This window comes from Oryctolagus cuniculus, chromosome 6 (assembly GCF_964237555.1).
Source record: "Oryctolagus cuniculus chromosome 6, mOryCun1.1, whole genome shotgun sequence".
Classification (NCBI taxonomy): Eukaryota; Metazoa; Chordata; class Mammalia; order Lagomorpha; family Leporidae; genus Oryctolagus; species Oryctolagus cuniculus.
Genome location: NC_091437.1, coordinates 96,927,552 through 96,946,005, shown reverse-complemented (window position 1 = coordinate 96,946,005; position 18,454 = coordinate 96,927,552). Strand labels below are relative to the sequence as shown.

Sequence of the window (18,454 nt, the reverse complement as noted above, 5' to 3'; positions counted from 1 at the left end):
GCCTGTCAAAAAAAAAAAAAAAAAAAAAAAAAAAAAAAAAAACTTACGGACCTAAAAAAGAGCATTACAATGTAGTCTTTTAGAAATGAGATAGTTTGACTCCAGATTTGTTTAGTGAATTTCTTAAGTGTCATTACCTCTATGATTAATATGTCTATGATTTTTGTGCAACCAAAAGTTCACTGCTTGTGTAACCACTTCTTGTAGTATGTAATTTCAACTCAACATTACTGATTCAGAAGACCTAAAGGTAAATTTGGCATAGTAGATTAGTAAAAAGTTTCCTGGAAGTTGAGAAAATATTCACCCTCTAACAAGAATCCATATTCAAGGAAATCTTCATTCTCTGTGTTTCTTGGATGAAGATAAGGGTCCAGCTTCAGCTGCCTTACAGTGGTGATGTTGGCTCCAACCTTAGACAACACGTGTGGAACGAGCAAAAGGTGAACGTACTCTTAAAAGCAGAGGATACGAGCCAGTTTATTCTGAGCAAAAAGAGCAAAGCTGAGGGTGTCACACTACCTGACTTCAAAATATACTACTACAAACTTCTAGTAACTTTGCTATAACTTTTTTGGTATAAAAATGGATTCGTAGACCAATGGAACAGAATATAGAGCCCAGAAATAAATTCACACATCTTCAGCCAGATTATTGGTTTTTTAAAAGATTTGTTTGTTTGTTTATTGAAAGGCAGAGTTACAGAGAGACAGAGGCAGAAAGGGAGAGAAGGAGGTCTTCCATCCACTGGTTCACTCCCCAAATGGCTACAACAGCTGGAGCTGCACCTATCCAAAGCCAGGAGCCAAGAGCTTCTTCTGGGTTTCCCACAGGGGTGCAGGGGCCCAAGGACTTGGGCCATCCTCCACTGCTTACCCAGGCCACAGCAGAGAGCTGGATAGGAAGTGGAGCAGCCAGGACTTGAATCAGTGCCCATATGAGATGCTGGCACTGCAGGCAGTGGCTTCACCCACTATGTCACAGCCCCAGACCCCAGCCAAATTATTTTTAATAAAGGTGCCAAGAATGTACACTGGAGGATGAGACTAATATAAATAAATGGTGCTGCAAAAATTGGATATCCACACACACAGAAGAGTGAAACTAGACCACAGTCTCTCACAAAAATCTATTCAAAATGGATTAATATGTAGACAGCTGTTCCATTTTGAATTTGAAGTTCTACATGTATAAGCCGGACTGTTATTTTCATTAATAGGCCTGTGATACTCTACCAACATCTGAGCTAAGAGAATGAATAGGCTCTTGGGTGGCCTATATCTGTATCAGAGGTCAGTGTTCTGTTAGGATGCCCGCATGGCATGTGAACATGAAGTCCTTATACCATCTCTGAGATCCAGTGGTACTCAGAGCTAAACTCAGTGAGATTTTCCAAGATAGTCAAAATTTGTGACACTTAACCTTTTATTTGATTACTTAAAATGAACTTAGTTTTTTTCATTGAAAACTCTGCCAGACCCCCCTCCCCCTTTTTTTTTAAAATGGAGATTCAGAAGTGTTTCAACTCCTTCCAGAATGTTCTTATAGGTTTCTGAATTTGATTTCACCCATGTAATTTGAATCTAAAATTATGATTGCAAGCTGATTTGTAAGGTAACCCTTTGTATACCATCCAGTTTCAGTGTGAAAATTCAGAGATTTTTCTATTCTGAAGTCTTTGGTAGGACTTAAGTGATTCTTCAAATTACCCTTCAGCACCACTAATCCAAAAAGCAAACAACCTATGGAAAGGTCTCTTCCTGTTCCTTTATGATTCTTTATGACAGTCCTATCCTCACCGAACCCTCCGTCACTTACCTCACTGGACTCAAGTTCCTGAGTCATGGTTCTGTCTCCCACTTGAACCTACAGGGAGCCCTTCAAAAGTGTGAGTCATACACGGTTTTCCAAATCTGTGTGACACAGACAGGATAAATATGACCCATCCAACTTAAGGACCTTATGGTCGGGATTAAACCAAGACCAAGGCACATGTGTTTAGGACTGGTCTAAGGAAGAGGTAGACTGCATGGTATCGATGCCTAGTGAGCTGGACTTTCCAGAAGACAAAATCAATAAAAACAAGAACAATCAAGGGAGGTTTTTTGGAAAGAGAGGACTTGAATTAGAACTTGAAAATAGGAATACAAGGACTGATGGAAGGGAGCATTGGGTGAGAGGAGCAAGCTGGAGCTAGATGACTGTCCAGGACAACAGTTAAGACATCTCGAATCAACATAGTGGGCTATGCAAGGGAAGCCAGAGAAAAGAGCCTAATTAGCATATTCCCCTCCCCAGCCTCCCCATCCCTAGCTGTCGACTCCAAACTCCATCTCTCATTTCCAAGCTCAGATAAGTACAAGTCCTTGCACTTGTAATAGCTCCCTACTATCTCCCTCTCTCCTCCTACCCCTCATCCTTAGAAGGAGATTCACAATCAAGACTTTCCTGCGTCCCAGGAAAACCATTATTACTATGTGGAACATTTGGATTATGGGAGTATTTAGGTAATGTCTTTTCTTAAATGATCAAGAAACTTCCATTAGGACCCCACCACCACTCCCCCACTCTCTGATCTCCTTCAGATAGTTTATGCTTACCCCACGCAAGGAAGATGCTTCTCACCCTTTTCTACTGTTGCCGGCATTTGGAAAGGGAACCAATGGATGGAAGATCTCTGTCTTTCCACCTTTTTAAATATTTTTTTAAATTTATTTGACAGTTATAGGCAGAGAGAGAGACAGAGAGAAAGGTCTTCCTTCTGTTGGTTCACTCCCCAAATGCCCACTACAGCTGACACTGCGCCGATCCAAAGCCAGGGGCCAGTTGCTTCCTCCTGGTCTCCCATGCGGGTGCAGGGGCCCAAGGACTTGGGCCATCCTCCACTGCCTTCCTGGGCCACAGCAGAGAGCTGAACTGGAAGAGGGGCAACCGGGACTAGAACCTGGCGCCCATTGTCTTTCTACCTTTAAAATAAGTAATGTTGTGAAAGGAAAAATTATGTTGTCTGTTGGAGGTGTTCTGAAAGGAAAGGTTTTTCCTTTGTGTTCTATTCTGAAAATCAGTATCTCCCCTATCTAAGCATATATATAAGAATATTTCTAAAGTTCATGGAAATGGAATTATAAGGTTTGTTTCGATAAAAAAATTTTTAAATGCATGGATATGCAGGGTCTTTAAAAAGTTCATGGAAAATGTGTATTGTGACAAACTGTGCATAGATTTCAAATTTTATACCAAATAAGTATATTTTAATTCTGTTTTTCATGAATTTTTTGAATTTCCTTTTCTGAAAACCATGGGAATATTAACACTCCCTACAGCATTGAGTTGTGACAGAGGATAGATAGGGCACGTGGAAGATGAGCACTGTGCCTGAAACAGAATACTGAGAAATGGTTGCCACCTATTTGTGTTTTTACTATATTTTATACTCTGGTGATATTTGCATGAGTTGGCTGCAAAAAAAATCCAATTATTTTTATGAACATCAAATTTTTTCTTTGATATTCTGTTTTATAGGGGAAGGCTAATTTGTTTAAGTATAATTAGTACTGACTCGTCAACTAGTAGCAATTAGTTTAAAGTACTGATTAGTAAGTCATGAATGTGTATGTGTACGCATAGATATACACACACATACATCACACAAACAGATACATATGTATATGAGAAAGAGAGAGTGAGAGAGACACACCAGCACACCTATACTAGGCATAGGGGGAAAGGAGAGGGGATTTGAGGAAGCTTCTCTGAAGAAGGGAGTTTACAGTCCACGCTGAACCAGGAGGTGATAGGAGTGGCAGAAGTGCGTGTTGGTTTGCTAGTGTTAGACCTGAATATGTGCCTGGAGGGGCAGGGCTGGGGGCTGCAGGGAAATGACCAGACCCATCCTAAAGATAAACCTGGGGTAAACCAGGTAAGGCCTAGTGAAGAAGCTCTGGTTAGGAGTTTGGCTTTTATTCTGAGGGCCACAGGGACCCACGAAAGGTAACTTTTGAGGTAGGGGAATGACAAATTCAGTCATGCACATTAGAGAAAATTTCTTATACCTTTGCAGAGAATCAACTGGAGAGGCTGTAGGGTAGGTAGGAAATCAGGAGGCTGATCCAGAAATTCAGTGCTGGTGGCCTGGACTGAATTAGCAGCTCTGTTTGCCTAAGTCTCACATGAAGGCAGGTGGAGCAATCCAACAAACTTGATTCTGGTGGTGAAAAATTAATATTGCCTGAGCCTGATTCTCTAGTATGCACACCTCTCCCTGAAGCAAGTGAGATCTTTTTGGAAGTTGCATTAAGTCTCCAAGGCCACAAGGGTGCCGTTAAACTTCTGCTTCGGCATACTAAATGGAATGGAATCTCAGCCTGCAGTCAGCCAGTAAATGAGTATAACTTATGTTGAATTCCAGCTAATGTACAGACTTAGAAGTAGCATTAAGTCTGGAAAGTCACTTGGGTACCATTTGGAGTACTGAACTGTGATTTACTTGGTCATACCCTGGTGGCCTCTCTGTGCCAATATAGCTTCCATAGTCTTTTCTACTTTGTTCCAGGGAATAACTTATGGAAAGAAAACATCCATTTTAAAAATATATTTTCTATATCTTATTCATTTTCCTGGTGGACAGGGATTATTGAGGTCAGTATTTATTGCTCAAAAATGTGTCATTTAAGTGAAAGTAGCAACTCATTACCTAAAAGTGTATAGTTGAAATGAAAATAGCTGGTTGTAGCCCAAAGCAATTTTTCCTATCAAGTACAAATAGTAGCTAAAGTTTGAAAAGCATGGCTGTGTCCAGAAGGAATTTGAATTTTATTTTACAAGGAATTTTAAATACTCATAAGGGTGCTAGATATATAATGTCAAGATCAAAATTGTGCTCTGATCTGCAAATACATAATGGGTCATGTGCCCATAAGGTCCAGTGTTGAAAAAAAAAGAAAAACCACAAAATTGATATCAACCTGATAAGCCCCTTGAGGTCTGAGACTATGTCTTCATCAGTCTTTTATTCTCATGTAATTATCACCAGGGGCCTGGGCATTTAATTAACATGCAGCTGCCATATGCAAATGAGCATTAAAATGAGAAGTCTGTCTAGTGAGGGCTTGCTGTTCATCATGGTAGAGTGTGGGTAGCATGAGAGCACTTTGCTTCTCTAGGATGGGTGCTCTGGGAATTTTGCTCAGTTGATTTTTTTAAAAATGTGTACATGAGGAAGCTTCAAATATGAGTCTGTGTGATAGCTAAATTCGGAACTGTCTTAGGAAATATTTTCCCTTCTAATAAAAACCATCCTTGGATTGGGCTTTTAATGTTGATAGATGCTTGACAAGTAAATAGGAAATGAATTTTAGGCATGTGAAGCGATTAAGTCATTTTTATCTAATTTGGGGAAATAAAAAGAGGGGAAAGAGACATTCACACTGTGGCGTTCAGCAATGTTTCCTGGTGTAAACAACTCCTGGTGGATACAGCTGTGATGCTGTATCTCTGATGCTTTCCAAAGCATCTCCCCCATCTATCTATAGGATTTTGCAAACTAAGAAATTACACCCAAGAATGATTAGGTAAGTTGTTCAAAGTCCAAGCCATGTAAAGTAACGAGCCAAAAACTCTAGTCTATGTTGTCTTTTAAGTCAGTACTGAAATGTTCAGTAGCAAGTAAATAGGAGAGTACTTCAAAATGTTAATGGAACATGGAATTAAAAGAAAACTTTATTTGGGTTTAAAATTTTGAAATCCATGCTTAGTTTTCCATAATACCCATTTTTATGAACCTTTTAAAGACCCTTTGTATGCTTCTACCTATTCATTTGCTGTACAGTTTTAATTTTTAAAAAGCACCTTTTGTTTCTAATTACAAAGCAACACAACTCCTGAGTAGAAAATTTAAAAGTGTCCACTGGCTTAATGACTATTATGTGACCATATCTCAAATCCTTCAGAGATAACATTTGTGAGATTTTTGTGCTTTTTGCTTTAAAAATGTTTTTAAACAAGATCGTCTAAAGTATTCTCGGTTATTCGTAGCTTTTACTTCCATAAAATAATATGAAAATTTCCCATGTTTATAAACAATCTCAAAATGCCATTTTAACAGGTTCGCAGTATGCCATTTTCTGAGTAACACCTATTCGGGATTCAGGCTCATTTTTGTTTTGTGGTTAGAACCAATACTAAAAAACATCTTTGCTAATTATTTCTTTGTATAAATCCACAATTTTTTTTCTTAGAATAAATTCATGGCAGTAAAATTGTTAAACTAAAGGGTATACAAAATTTCCCAGGTACCTCCCAAATAACCCAATGGAAATGTTGTACCTATTAAAACCCCATTTTACAATGTTTAATAAGCATAGTTTTATATATTTTCATCAAAATTAGTGTATTTTTGTTTTTGTAGAGATTAATAATAAGGAGTAAATTTGAAGGAGGGGACTAAAATGTTCTTCTATTGTGTCCTGCTGTTTATAGTATGTGCCTCCTGTTGATTGTTCAACAGTGTGGACGTTCAGCAAATAGAATGTTACCTTGACAGCACATGTACTAAATAAAACACTGATCATGTTCCTCTTGATCTTCATGGTATCAAATTCTTCCAGTGATTCCATTCACTTTTCTGAGAAATGAAATCAGACAGTAGCTTTTCAATGGGCCACTGTTATGACCATATAAATAATGACCATCTGAAAGCATTTAGGGTTCTTGGAAGAAGCGTTGTAATTTGTGGAGCTGGCAGGAACTGTACAGACTACCTAATATAATCCTACTTTTTCGTACTATGCAGATTTTGTGTAAAGATATGAAAAATCTTGGTATGCTTTACAAATTGAAATAGAAAATTTAGTGTCTAATTCTGTCTGTAGTTTATGTGAGTTGCTTTTGTCCTCAGAAGTGTAACCTCTTTACTTTGTAATTCTTTGTAAAAATGAAAATAAAATCAACTATTTTAGGAAATTGAAATGTTATCCTTAATGATGAATTCTATAATTAAAGATAAACCAAACTCAAGTGTATCTTATGGAAATGAAATTTCTACTGTCATGTCATTATATATGGCTTAGTAAACTCTGTGTCTTTTCACTTTGTTTTAGGTAGTAGTTTTACAACATCATCAGGATTATATACAGGAAATAATTCGCTCACAAATTCCTCTGGATTTAACAGTTCACAGCAGGTAATTTGAAAAGCCCATTTAACCTCTGACATATTTCAAAATACGTGATTTTCTTATATAAAGAAAGATCGGTTTATATTACACTCTAAGTAAGTAAGACCTTTCCTCTGCCTTTTAATAGTTTTTTTTTTTCTTTTAAAGATTTTTTTTAGCACTCTTTTATAGTGAGTTTGCTTTTCAGATTGGTTTAATTTTGCCTACTTCTGCACCATAACATAGAAATATATGTGAAGGCTAAAGACTCTATCATCAAACCTAGAGTTTGTTGGCAAGTCTGAGCTCTTCAGTTAATGTGATTTGTAGGATGTCCTATGAGAATTCAGAAGAGACACAAAAACACAGACATATTTACAATTATACTTTGAAACATAAGGACTAAGCAGCAGTTTATTGACAGACTTTTCGCATGTGATTTGATTTGGTAGGACTATCCATCTTATCCCAGTTTTGGCCAGGGTCAGTACGCACAGTACTACAACAGCTCACCATACCCAGCACACTATATGACAAGCAGCAACACCAGCCCAACGACGCCGTCCACCAACGCCACGTACCAGCTTCAAGAACCACCATCTGGCATCACCAGCCAGGCAGTGACAGATCCCACGGCAGGTAATTATGTGAATTTTATTGGTCCTGCAGGCTGTATTTCTGGTGGCTTAAATGTGATATTCATGCAGTGGTTGCAGTTTTGGCAAGGGCTAAGCATAAGTATCATGATTAAGGCATTAATTTATTTTATATTTGAAAATGTTAGTATCAAGTATTTAAATTCAAAGGCACACGGAGATTTTTTTAATTTGTGAATATACTCTCAATTTTCAAGCTCTGTGTACTTTTTAGATATATAATAATAAATATTTAGCTAAAATTATTAACTGTAACAATATGACAGATCTTTTAAAAGTTCATGGAAATGGGCATTATGTGTGGGTGCAGTCTGTTGAAATCTTTACTTAGTGTATACCAAGTTGATCTTCTGTATATAAAGATAATTGAAAATCTTGATGAAGAATGGGATGGGAGAGGGAGTGGGAGATGGGATGGTTGCAGGTGGGAGGGAGGTTATGGGGGGAAAAGCCAGTATAATCCAAAAGTTGTACTTTTGAAATTTATATTTATTAAATAAAAGTTTAAAAAAAAGAGAAGTTGTACATGGATTTCAAATTGTTTTGCACCAAAACAAACTTAACTTTTAATTCCTTGTTTTCCATGAACTTTTCAAAGTTCCCCATATATAACTGTAAATGATTTGTTGATCCCACACATTGTCGATGAAAGTAAATTCAGATTGTCTGGAATTTAATGTTCATCATCATTACGTAGTTAGTGGGTTCCATCACAGTAATACACTGAGAGTTAGAACAATCAAGTAGCATCAAAGGGCTGATCATGCGAACATGGGTCGCTTGTTTGTCCTTTTCCCACTCATCCTTCCTGTGAATTCATTGCCATGTGTAGGAATGTGAGCAATTGAATCCTTCTGCACAACCCTTGGTGCACCTTTTGCAGGACAGCCCCTCTGTCTCTGGAAGTTTTCTGGCCTTCTATCTTTTATATTTCACCACTGTTGGGCCTTTCTTTCTGGAACTCTTGGTATTGTATGTATAATTTCCTACCTTGGTTTTTATCCACATTTCCTGTATTTTCTCTCATGCTTTTCACATTTTTGTTTTATCTTTGTAAAAGGGTACTTGCTCCTTTCATGGATTATGAGATGATCTAATATCCTCAAAGTCAGAATGTTCTTCCTCTTGCCTTTTTCCAGAGTTAAAGCCTACACTATTGCTACAAGTCATGTTAAAACAATCTATTAAAAGAGTTTCCTTTGTAATATTGTAATCATAGAATGTTAATTCTAGGGGTTACCCTAAACCACAAAAAAGTTTTATTATAACAGATGCTAATTTCAACATTTTTATCTTTGATCATTGTATTCCATTTATTTTTATTTACAAAAACTAATTTGATACTCTATTTTTCACCCAATTCTCATGGAATTGGGTGTATGTATCTCTTTTCTGTCTTTTAATTAGATTTCACATCTAGATAATCATACTGAAAGTAAAATTTAATATAGACTACATTGAACTTATTGTAGAGGTTTTTGTAAGATATTCCTCTTTACTTTCATAAACTTTACAAAAATAACATGAGGCAGGATTAGGAGGATCTTGTGTTTTCATGGGGGCCATTAAGTTACACAATTTCTTGGAACTAAATGGAATTTTTAATGAGGTCAGCTATGTGAGAAGTAGAAAACTTTTTTTGTCATCTATGGAATAACAGAGTGAAAATGGAATAGTTGAATTTAATTCTGTATATTTTGGTTATATACAGTATAAAGAAACTGATGAAGATTTTGTGATGCTTCTTAAATGAGGAAGATTAGAATTTGGCTGTTGGATCATATCATGAGAGTGTCTCTGAAAGATGACATTGTTCAAAGTAAATTTTGTCTATAAAAGAGCTGCCATGTGAAAGAGTCAGGATAAGTGGGCACAAATCCATGCCACTTGAGAAACCATATAAAATCAAAATTTTCAAAATGTTTATATGATTTTACTTTAAAAATGAGTGGTATATTTTAGCTTTTATTTGAAAAAGTGCTTTAGCATTTTAGGTGTTTAATTTCATTATTGCATGGTTACACAATACTTGTAGGAATGAATTGAACTGTAAAGAAAATATTTTTCAGACTTGTTATATTCACTGCTTCCCACTAAAATTAATGTGTCACATGGCTAGAAGTGAGTTCACTTGAGTTGAATGAGCTCCCACGTCGATAAGGAAATTAGTTACTTGAAAAATTTAAGGAAGATTTTCTTTTTTTCAACTTCTTAAAAAATGTATATAAAGGGAACAGATTTTATGTATTTAACATATACAGGTTTAAGAGAATAATGATGCTTCCCACCATTCCCTCCTCCTCCTTCTTTCCCTATTTTTCTTTTAATTTTTACAATGATATAATTTAGATTTTCTTTTTAATCACAAGTTTAACCCTCCTCTAAATAGAGAATTCAACAAATGGTAGGTAGAAAAACTACAATTCCTCAAGAGTATAGACAAGATCTATAAATAATAATAATCAAATCTGAAAATGTCAATTTTGGTCATATATATTACATTTTTTGTACTCTGTATGTTAGTTACCAAAAATCAGGGAAAGTATATGATATTTGTCTTTTGGAATGTGGCTAATTTCATTAGGCATAATGGTCTTCAATTGTATCCATTTTGTTGCAAAAGACAGGATTTCATTCTTTTTTATGCCAAAGTATTATTCCATTACATATGTATATTTACCACAGTTTTTATAGTAGTGATAATACTATTGATTCAGCTTCAATTTCTGGTATTCACTTGCCTTTCTTACTAGTCATAAGTATGCACTTGTTCTTTTTAAACAAAAAGTTTTGATGATAACGTACATATATTCATTAGCAAAAGAATTAAGTGAGATATATAAAAGATAAACAGTCTCTGTTGTGATAGAAATAAAAAAAGTTAAATATCTGTTGTTGAAATAATTTCAGATATTTTTTCTTTTAATTTTACTAGCCTATTGAGTATTATATCAATACTTTATAATAGTGGCAATTCAGACTTAGTCATTATCTGGTCCTATGTATAACCAGGCTACTGCCTTTCAATTTCATGACATCACATAGTACAGACACATCTGCAGACATATTGGTCCTCCACTCATCCTTTATGATATCTATTCTTGCAGTGTTCACAGAATTAACATAAAACATCACTGTAAGGTTTTTTGAGGGAAAACGTGTAAGGATCTACTTTTGTATTGTTCATTTTTAAAGTTATTTGAAGAACAGCTGTCGTTTAGGTTTATGACAGTCTGTAGTATTAACTTGAACACCTGTACTTTCCCATGAATCTTCAGTTGAAAAATTAATCTGTTTATAATTAAACATAGAAAGCAATATTCTCCTTGAATAAATGTTTTAGTACATTAAAAATTATATAACCTGATCATGAGTGTAAGCCCATATCTCTAGTTTGTTTCAAAAACTAAAAACAGTGCCTTTGCTTTCAGTTTTAAAAATGAGTTTGTTAGCTCATGCATGGATGATCATAATTGAACAAAATTCACAATGTCTGGGGATATGCTGAAACCTATCTGCCTTGAGAAACATAGAAACAAACTATCTGATCACCCAGCAGGATTTTGATTTATACATTGGATTCAAAAGATTCATCCCTACTGTTCAACTGTCAGTGTCAGTCTCCTTTCTCCTTTCATAAATTGAAGGACCTCTTGTTTGCTTCTGAGTTTTGGTGTATGGATAAAGTCGCTATAAACACTTGTGTGTAGACTTTTTGGCTGATGAGATTATTGGTTTGTATGCTCAGACTGTATTTAACTTTAGAAAAAACTGTGGAACTCGCTTTCAAAGTGACTATGCCATTTTGCATTCTCACCAGCAATAAATAGTGTTCTTGTTGCTCAACATCCTTTCCAGCATTTGATGTTGTCCATATTTTGGATTTTTGACATGCTAATGCATGTATGATGGTATCTTGATGTTTTAAATTACAGTTTCCTAGTGAAATATGGTGTGGGATACCTTTCATAGGCTAATTTGCCATCTACGTAACTTGTTGGTGAATTGGCTGATCAGATTTTTGCCTGCTTGTTATTTATTTATTTATTTATGTATTTTACCTAGAAACCATTTATTTAAGGTGTACAAACTTCATGCCTTTCATATATACAAATTTAGGAACATAATGGCTCTTCCGACCCTGCCCTCCTTCCTGCCTGTACTCCCACCCATCCTTCTCTTCCCTCTGCTAGCCCCATTCTTAATTTTTTACAAAGTTCTATTTTCAATCAACTTTGTACACATAAGATTAACCTTACACTAGGAAAAGAGTTCAACAAATAGTATGAGGAAAAAAAAAACACAAAAAATACAAAACTCTTCTTTAACAGTCAAGTCAAGGGCTGTTAAAAGTCATCACATCTCAAAGTGTCAATTTCACTCCTATAGATTACATTTTAGGTGCTCTGTTATTTACCACAGACCAGGGGAAAATATGGTATTTGTCTTTTGGGGACTTCAGTTGATGGACATCTGGGTTGATTCCATGTCTTAGCTATTGTGAATTGAGCTGCAATGAATAGGTTGGTTGTTTTCATATTTTTGGTTTTAGAATTCCTGATATATTTTGTATAGATGTCTTATATTAGATATGTGTTTTGCAGATACTTTCTCCCAGGCTGTAGCTTGTCTTTCTGTCTCTTAAAACTGATATTTTTTTGCATAGAAGTTTGAAATTCTAGTAAAGTCCAGATTATCAGTTTTCTTTCATGAGTCTGCCTTTGGTGTTGCATCTTAAAAAGCTGATTGCCAAACCCAAGGTCATCTAGATTTTCTCCCGTGTTATTGTCTAGAAGTTTCATAGTTTTGCATTTCCGTTTCGGTCTATGGTCTAAACTGAATGACAATTTTGTAAGTTGGAATGTCAAGGCCTTTATATATATGTTTGCATTTGGATGTCCAGATGTTCCAGTATCATTTGTAGAAAAACATATCTTTTCTTCATTATATTGCCTTTGTTTCTTGTCAAAAGTCAGTTGACTATTTTCATGTGGTTCTATTTCCAGGCTCTCTGTTCTCTTTCATTACTCTGTCTACTCGTTTGCCAATGCAACATTGTCTTGATTACTGTACCTTTATTGTAATTCTTAAAGTCAAATAATCTTCCAACATTGTTATTCTTCGCTATTGAATTGGCTCTTCTGGGTTTTTTGCCTCTCCACATGGACTTTAGAATGTGTTTATCCATATCCACAAGATAAATTTCTGAGATTTTTGACTTGAATTAAACTGAATTTACAAATTGAGTTGGAATGAATACACATCCTGGCAATGCTGAATTATCCTACCCTGAAGCTGGATTTTCTCTCCATTTATTTAGAGCTTCTTGATATCTTTCATCAGAGTGTTGCAGTTTTCCTCCTAGAGATATTGTACATTTTAGATTTACACCTAAGTGTTCTTTTCTCTCTTTCTGAGTGAAAATGCTAATGTAAATGGAGGTGTGCATATTTTTAATTTCCGATTCCCATTGCACATTGCTGGGATATAAGAAAGCAATTGAATTGTGTCTATTGTTTGGATCCTCAAAACTCAGTACAGTCACTTAAGAGTTTCAGAATTTTTACCAATTATTTGATTTTTTTTTACATAAAGAATCATGTTATCTCTGAACAAAAAGTTTAATTTCTTCTTTTCTAATATTTATACCTTTTATGTCCTTTTCTTGTCTTATTGCATTAACTAGGATTTCTATTGCAAGACTGAAGAGGAGTGGTAAAGGGGATATCCTTACTTTATTCCTTAGGGAATTTCTTAGGGAGAAAGCATCTAATTTTTCATTAGTTAGTAATATGTTAACTAATTTTTTTTTACAAATTCTTTATCAATTTGAGGAAATGCCCCCTCTATTCCTGGTTTGCTGAATTTTTGTGAATGGATGTTGAATTTTTTCAAATGCTTTGTATCTGTTGATATAATCATATGTTCTTTCTTCTGGAACTTTTTATGAAGTATTACACTAATTTTTTAATGTTGAATCAGCCTTACATACTTGGAATAAATCCTGGTTGGTCATGATATATAATTCTTTCATACATTGTTAGAATCAGTTTTCTAATATTTTGTTGAGGATCATTGCCATGATGTTCGTGAGGAATACTAATGTGTAGTTTTCATATCTTGTAATGTTTTTGTCTGCTTTTGGTATTAGAATAATGCTGACTTCACTGATTGAGATGAGAAACATTCTCTCTGTTTCCATTTTCTGTAACAGATTGCAGAGAATTGGAACCATTTATTATTTAAATGTTTGAAATACACAGAATTTACCAGTGAATTCTCCTGGGTCTAGTGCTTTCTACTTTGGAAGGATATTAATTATTAAGTTTCTCTGATAGATAATAGCCCTATTCAGATTATATCATATTTCTCCTTGTTTTGGTAATTGTGTCATTCAAGGAGTTGATCCATTTCATGTAGTATATCTAATTTGTGGGCTTAGAGTTATTTATAATATTCTTTTATTATCCTTTTAGTATCCATGAGATCACTAGTGATAACCCTCTTTCACTTATGATACCCATTGTTTATGTATCCTCTCTTGGTTAGGCGGGCTAGAGGTTTATGAGCTGCACTGAACTTTTCAAAAAGCCAGTTTCACTGATTTTTCTCTATTTTTCTATTTTTAATTGCCATTGACTTCTCTGATTCTCATTATTTCTTTTCTTTTGCTTACTTTTGATTTAATTCACTTTTATTTTCCTTGTTTGCTAAAACTGAAGATTAGGTTATTGATTTTTTTTTTATCTTTTTCTTCTTTACCACTATGTGCATTCAATGCTATAAATTTTCCTCTGAGTACTCTTTTTGTTGCATCCTACAAAATGTAATTTCATTTTCATTGATTTGAAAATATTTTTATTTCATTATCATTGGAAAATTTTCCTATATAAGTTGCATATTTATAAATATCTTGGAGGAAAAAAACTTACAAGTGTGATGGTGTGTAGTGCATATTGTTAGTTACAGTCAGCTAGTTATTCACCTTACTAATTATAAAGATTTTTCTGTTAACTGGAGAATGTGTTTAGTTTCTGAAAAAAGGGTATCCAATGGTAAAATCAAATTTCACTCTCTATTAAGAAAATCTTTGTCAGAGTCTACTCTTTGTCCTTATATTTTAATTGATGGATTTCACTATTTTAAAATTTATTTTTTTAAATATTTATTTGTTTGAAAGAGTTACAGAGAGAGAGAGACTGAGAGAGAGAGAGAAATATTCCATCTGGTGGTTCACTCCCCAAATAGCCACAATGGCTGGAGCTAGGCTGATCTGAAGCCTGGAGCCAGGAGCTTCTTCCAGGTGTCCACGTGGGTGCAGGGGCCCAAATCCTTGGGCCCTCTTCCACTGCTTTCCCCAGACCATCAGCAGCAACATGGATCAGAAGCGGAGCAGCCGGGACGCAAAAGAAACCCCTATGGAATGCCAGTGTCTCAGACAGCTGCCTTACCCTCTGGGTCACAACACCCAGCCCCTAAAATTTATTTTTAAAAGCAATTCTTTAGAAAGTAAATTATTTTGTTCTATGTTTAAAATATAGAGAAGTGAGGAAGAGATAAATTGTGGGGTGTTTGTCTTTTATACTAGTAACTTCTGTGCTAATGACTAAAGTCAGCCACTGAAGTGTGAGTGTGTTCTCTTGTACGGAATCCTTAAAGCTTAAGACATAGAACTGCCAACCAAACAGAATACATGTTTCCAAAAAAGTAATAAAAATTATTTCACCACTTGACTGTGTTTTCCTGGAGAAATTTTTTAATCGACTTTTTTCAAAATAGCACTTACTTCATTCTTTCAAAGACAATTTTTGTCATGACTCATATATGTATAATCAGAATATGAATGGTCATTTGTAATCTTACTGTGCCATATTTAAATAATTTGACTTGAAAACACTTTTTGTGTGCCTAAAACAGCCTAGAGTATCACATAATAATTGCAACACAGCTATCATAATAGCAGTACCTAGTAAAGATTAGGGCTTAGAGCTTTTCATTGATTGTTACCTACAGTCTCACAGCATACTCATGAGTTGGGTAATATTACAGATGAGCAAAATAAAGCACATAAGCTCTTTAATGCTGGTAACATTAGGTATTATTAAATTAATCAGGAGTTTTGATGTTTAATTCTTATTGGAGAACTATTCACCTATACCCTATTTTTGAAATAATACAAAGCAGTTAGAGGGGGAAGAACAGAGTGAATGAATGGTGGTTAAAAACATTTTAGGTTAAGGTGAAATAAAAGCAAATTGTTAGAAATTAATTTTAGAGTGCTCTTGGTCTCCAGATGGTACAAGTGTCATAGAAAAGTCAATTTTCTGAGAATTTGTTCTGTTGAATTTCTTACCAAAACTTAATGTTGAAATCTACCTTCACATGCCCTGAGTGCACCCAGACAATTTACTGGTTAAGGTGATGTACAGGAATCTTGCCAATATTGAATTTCAAGTGACAGAGGAAAAATCAGTATAAGAGGGAATTCAATATGCATGGGAAACCATTTGTTCGCTCTGCTTCTTTGATCCCTGCCAAGGCGCAAGAAAGCAAAGCAAAGCTCCTGAAAAGCAAGGGAATGTTCTTATACACAGTTGCAGAATGCTGAGGTCTCACAGGGGCTCAGAGTGAGGCTATGAAAAGCTAAATGGTGGGCCATCTTCCTGGAAAATGCAGGAAATTTGGGTCCCCTTATATGCTGTGTGACTCTGAGGTTTGCCTTAGCTTACATGTTGGTGCCTGCATTTTTGCTGAGTGAACAATTTGCAAAATCTGTAGGCCATACTTGCTCATTTTCACAGATGCATTGTGGACTCTGGAGAAATTTGCAATTTGTTCAGCTCAAAAATAAACTATTTCAGTGAAACAATTTTAACCAACTTTTTTGGAAACATTTGTCAGCAAAACAAATATTTGTATCTAAAATAGCCAGGCTATTAAGATGTGAGAAAACAAAACAGATGTTTGTTTTGGGTTGTTGGGTTTGTTTGTCTGTGTGGCATTTGTTTTCTTTTTCCCTTTTTCCACAGAGGATGTATAGTGTTAACCTTACAAAATTCCTGGAAATAAAATCCACTCTGTTTTATCTTGTAAGGAATGTAACAAAAGCGAGTTTCTTTACCTGTGAATTTTAGACTGTTTTTAACAATGAAAAATCAATCTTTCAGCATTTATCCATCGTTAATTTGCCTCAATTTTTGATTAGTTGGCCAGAACATTGGATTCTAATACAATCCTTTCTTACACATAACATATGGCATGACATATGATTTCTCTACAAATAATAAAAATAAGAAATCACATGTTATTGAACTACCTTATTTAGTTTACTAATCATCCAAATAATTATTTTGTCTTCTTTTGTAACAGTTCTTATTTGAAATGTTTTTTTAAATGTGTATTGATTTATATTTATTTGGAAGATACAGAGACAGAGAAACAGAAACTGCAAAGTGTTAAACATCCTATGAGACCAACAAAAATCAATGTGATAAATTCCCTGGTGAAGTTGGAAGGCACTGGCATTCATGGGTCCAACTGTTTTAATTAGGGATGGTTGGGAAGAGGGCATTTAAATTAATCTGTGTTTGCCATCTCTCCAGTTCATTGAATTGAGATTGCATGGATTAGTAAATGCGTTTTGGATTAGGTGTTATATAAAGGAAAGATGGATGAATAAATTGCTACAATTTTATTCCTAGCTTGATATAAAACATTTTTTAAATGTAATGAATGTTTTATAACTCACTGAGTGGTAATAATACATGAGCATAAGGCGAAATAAAAAGGCACAGAATAATCTAGAGAAAAGAGTAAAGCTCCCTTTGTGTGAAAGTTTCTTGGTTTCTTGGAGCAATTCCTGGATATCCTTCCAAGGATATACTTTGTTTATGTAAACATACTCAGAGCACCTAACTTGCCCCTGGCCACATTTTTTCTTTCTTTTCAGTTCAAATATGTGGACCTTCCTTTCTTTTCAGAAAACAGATACAATGCATGCTATTCTGCATCCTTTTTTTTTTTTTTTCACTGAAAAACATACAGAGAAAAAATGTCAGAGTATTTTTGTTATGGGTTAGATATGCGCATGTAATAGCAGCTCCTGTATTTTGAGCACTTGGTAGAACCAGGCATTGTTCTAAGCAATGTTCATGCACTTAACTTAGTTCCTTCCTTCCCTGAACCCTGAGATACACAGTGTTGTCATTATTCCCATTTTTGCGAACAGAAAAGCTAAGGAGAAGTCAGTGACAATATTTGGATTTAACTTCTGGAAGCTTGGCTTCAAACTTGAGTGCGGCATGCCACTTCCCCCAGTCTCTGTGTCTGAGGTTTCCCAGGAGCAGAAAAATGACAATGTGTGAGAAGAATCCCGAATGGTAGTAGCAATGTGGCGTTCGTTTTCTTTAGTCACTCGCAGCGCTCAGCGAAGGCGTGTGTGTGTAGTACGAGGTGTTCCCTTGGGTGAGTGTTATGGGTTTGCAGGAGCTCTATTTCCTGATGAAACAATGTGGGCCTGAAATTCTAGGGAAGAGGTACCTAGTTTATTTTAGGTTACCTGTAGTGTAAATGTTCCCTGGATGATAACATCATTCTGTAGAGAGCTGGGCTAATTCAATACCGATTGCACACTTTCTTCTACTTT

At 35.3% G+C, this 18,454-nt stretch overlaps 1 protein-coding gene across 25 annotated transcripts in view; it reads left to right on the top strand.

Moving 5' to 3' along the window:
- Positions 1-18,454, top strand: part of EYA1 (EYA transcriptional coactivator and phosphatase 1) — a 372,680-nt gene that overhangs the window by 262,505 nt on the left and 91,721 nt on the right. For all 25 annotated transcript variants that reach the window (XM_017341392.3, XM_008255649.4, XM_008255648.4 and 22 more), the window contains 2 exons: positions 7,098-7,180; positions 7,606-7,792. In XM_017341392.3, the coding sequence (XP_017196881.1) occupies positions 7,098-7,180; positions 7,606-7,792 (270 nt within the window). The remainder of the gene's footprint in view (positions 1-7,097; positions 7,181-7,605; positions 7,793-18,454) is intronic.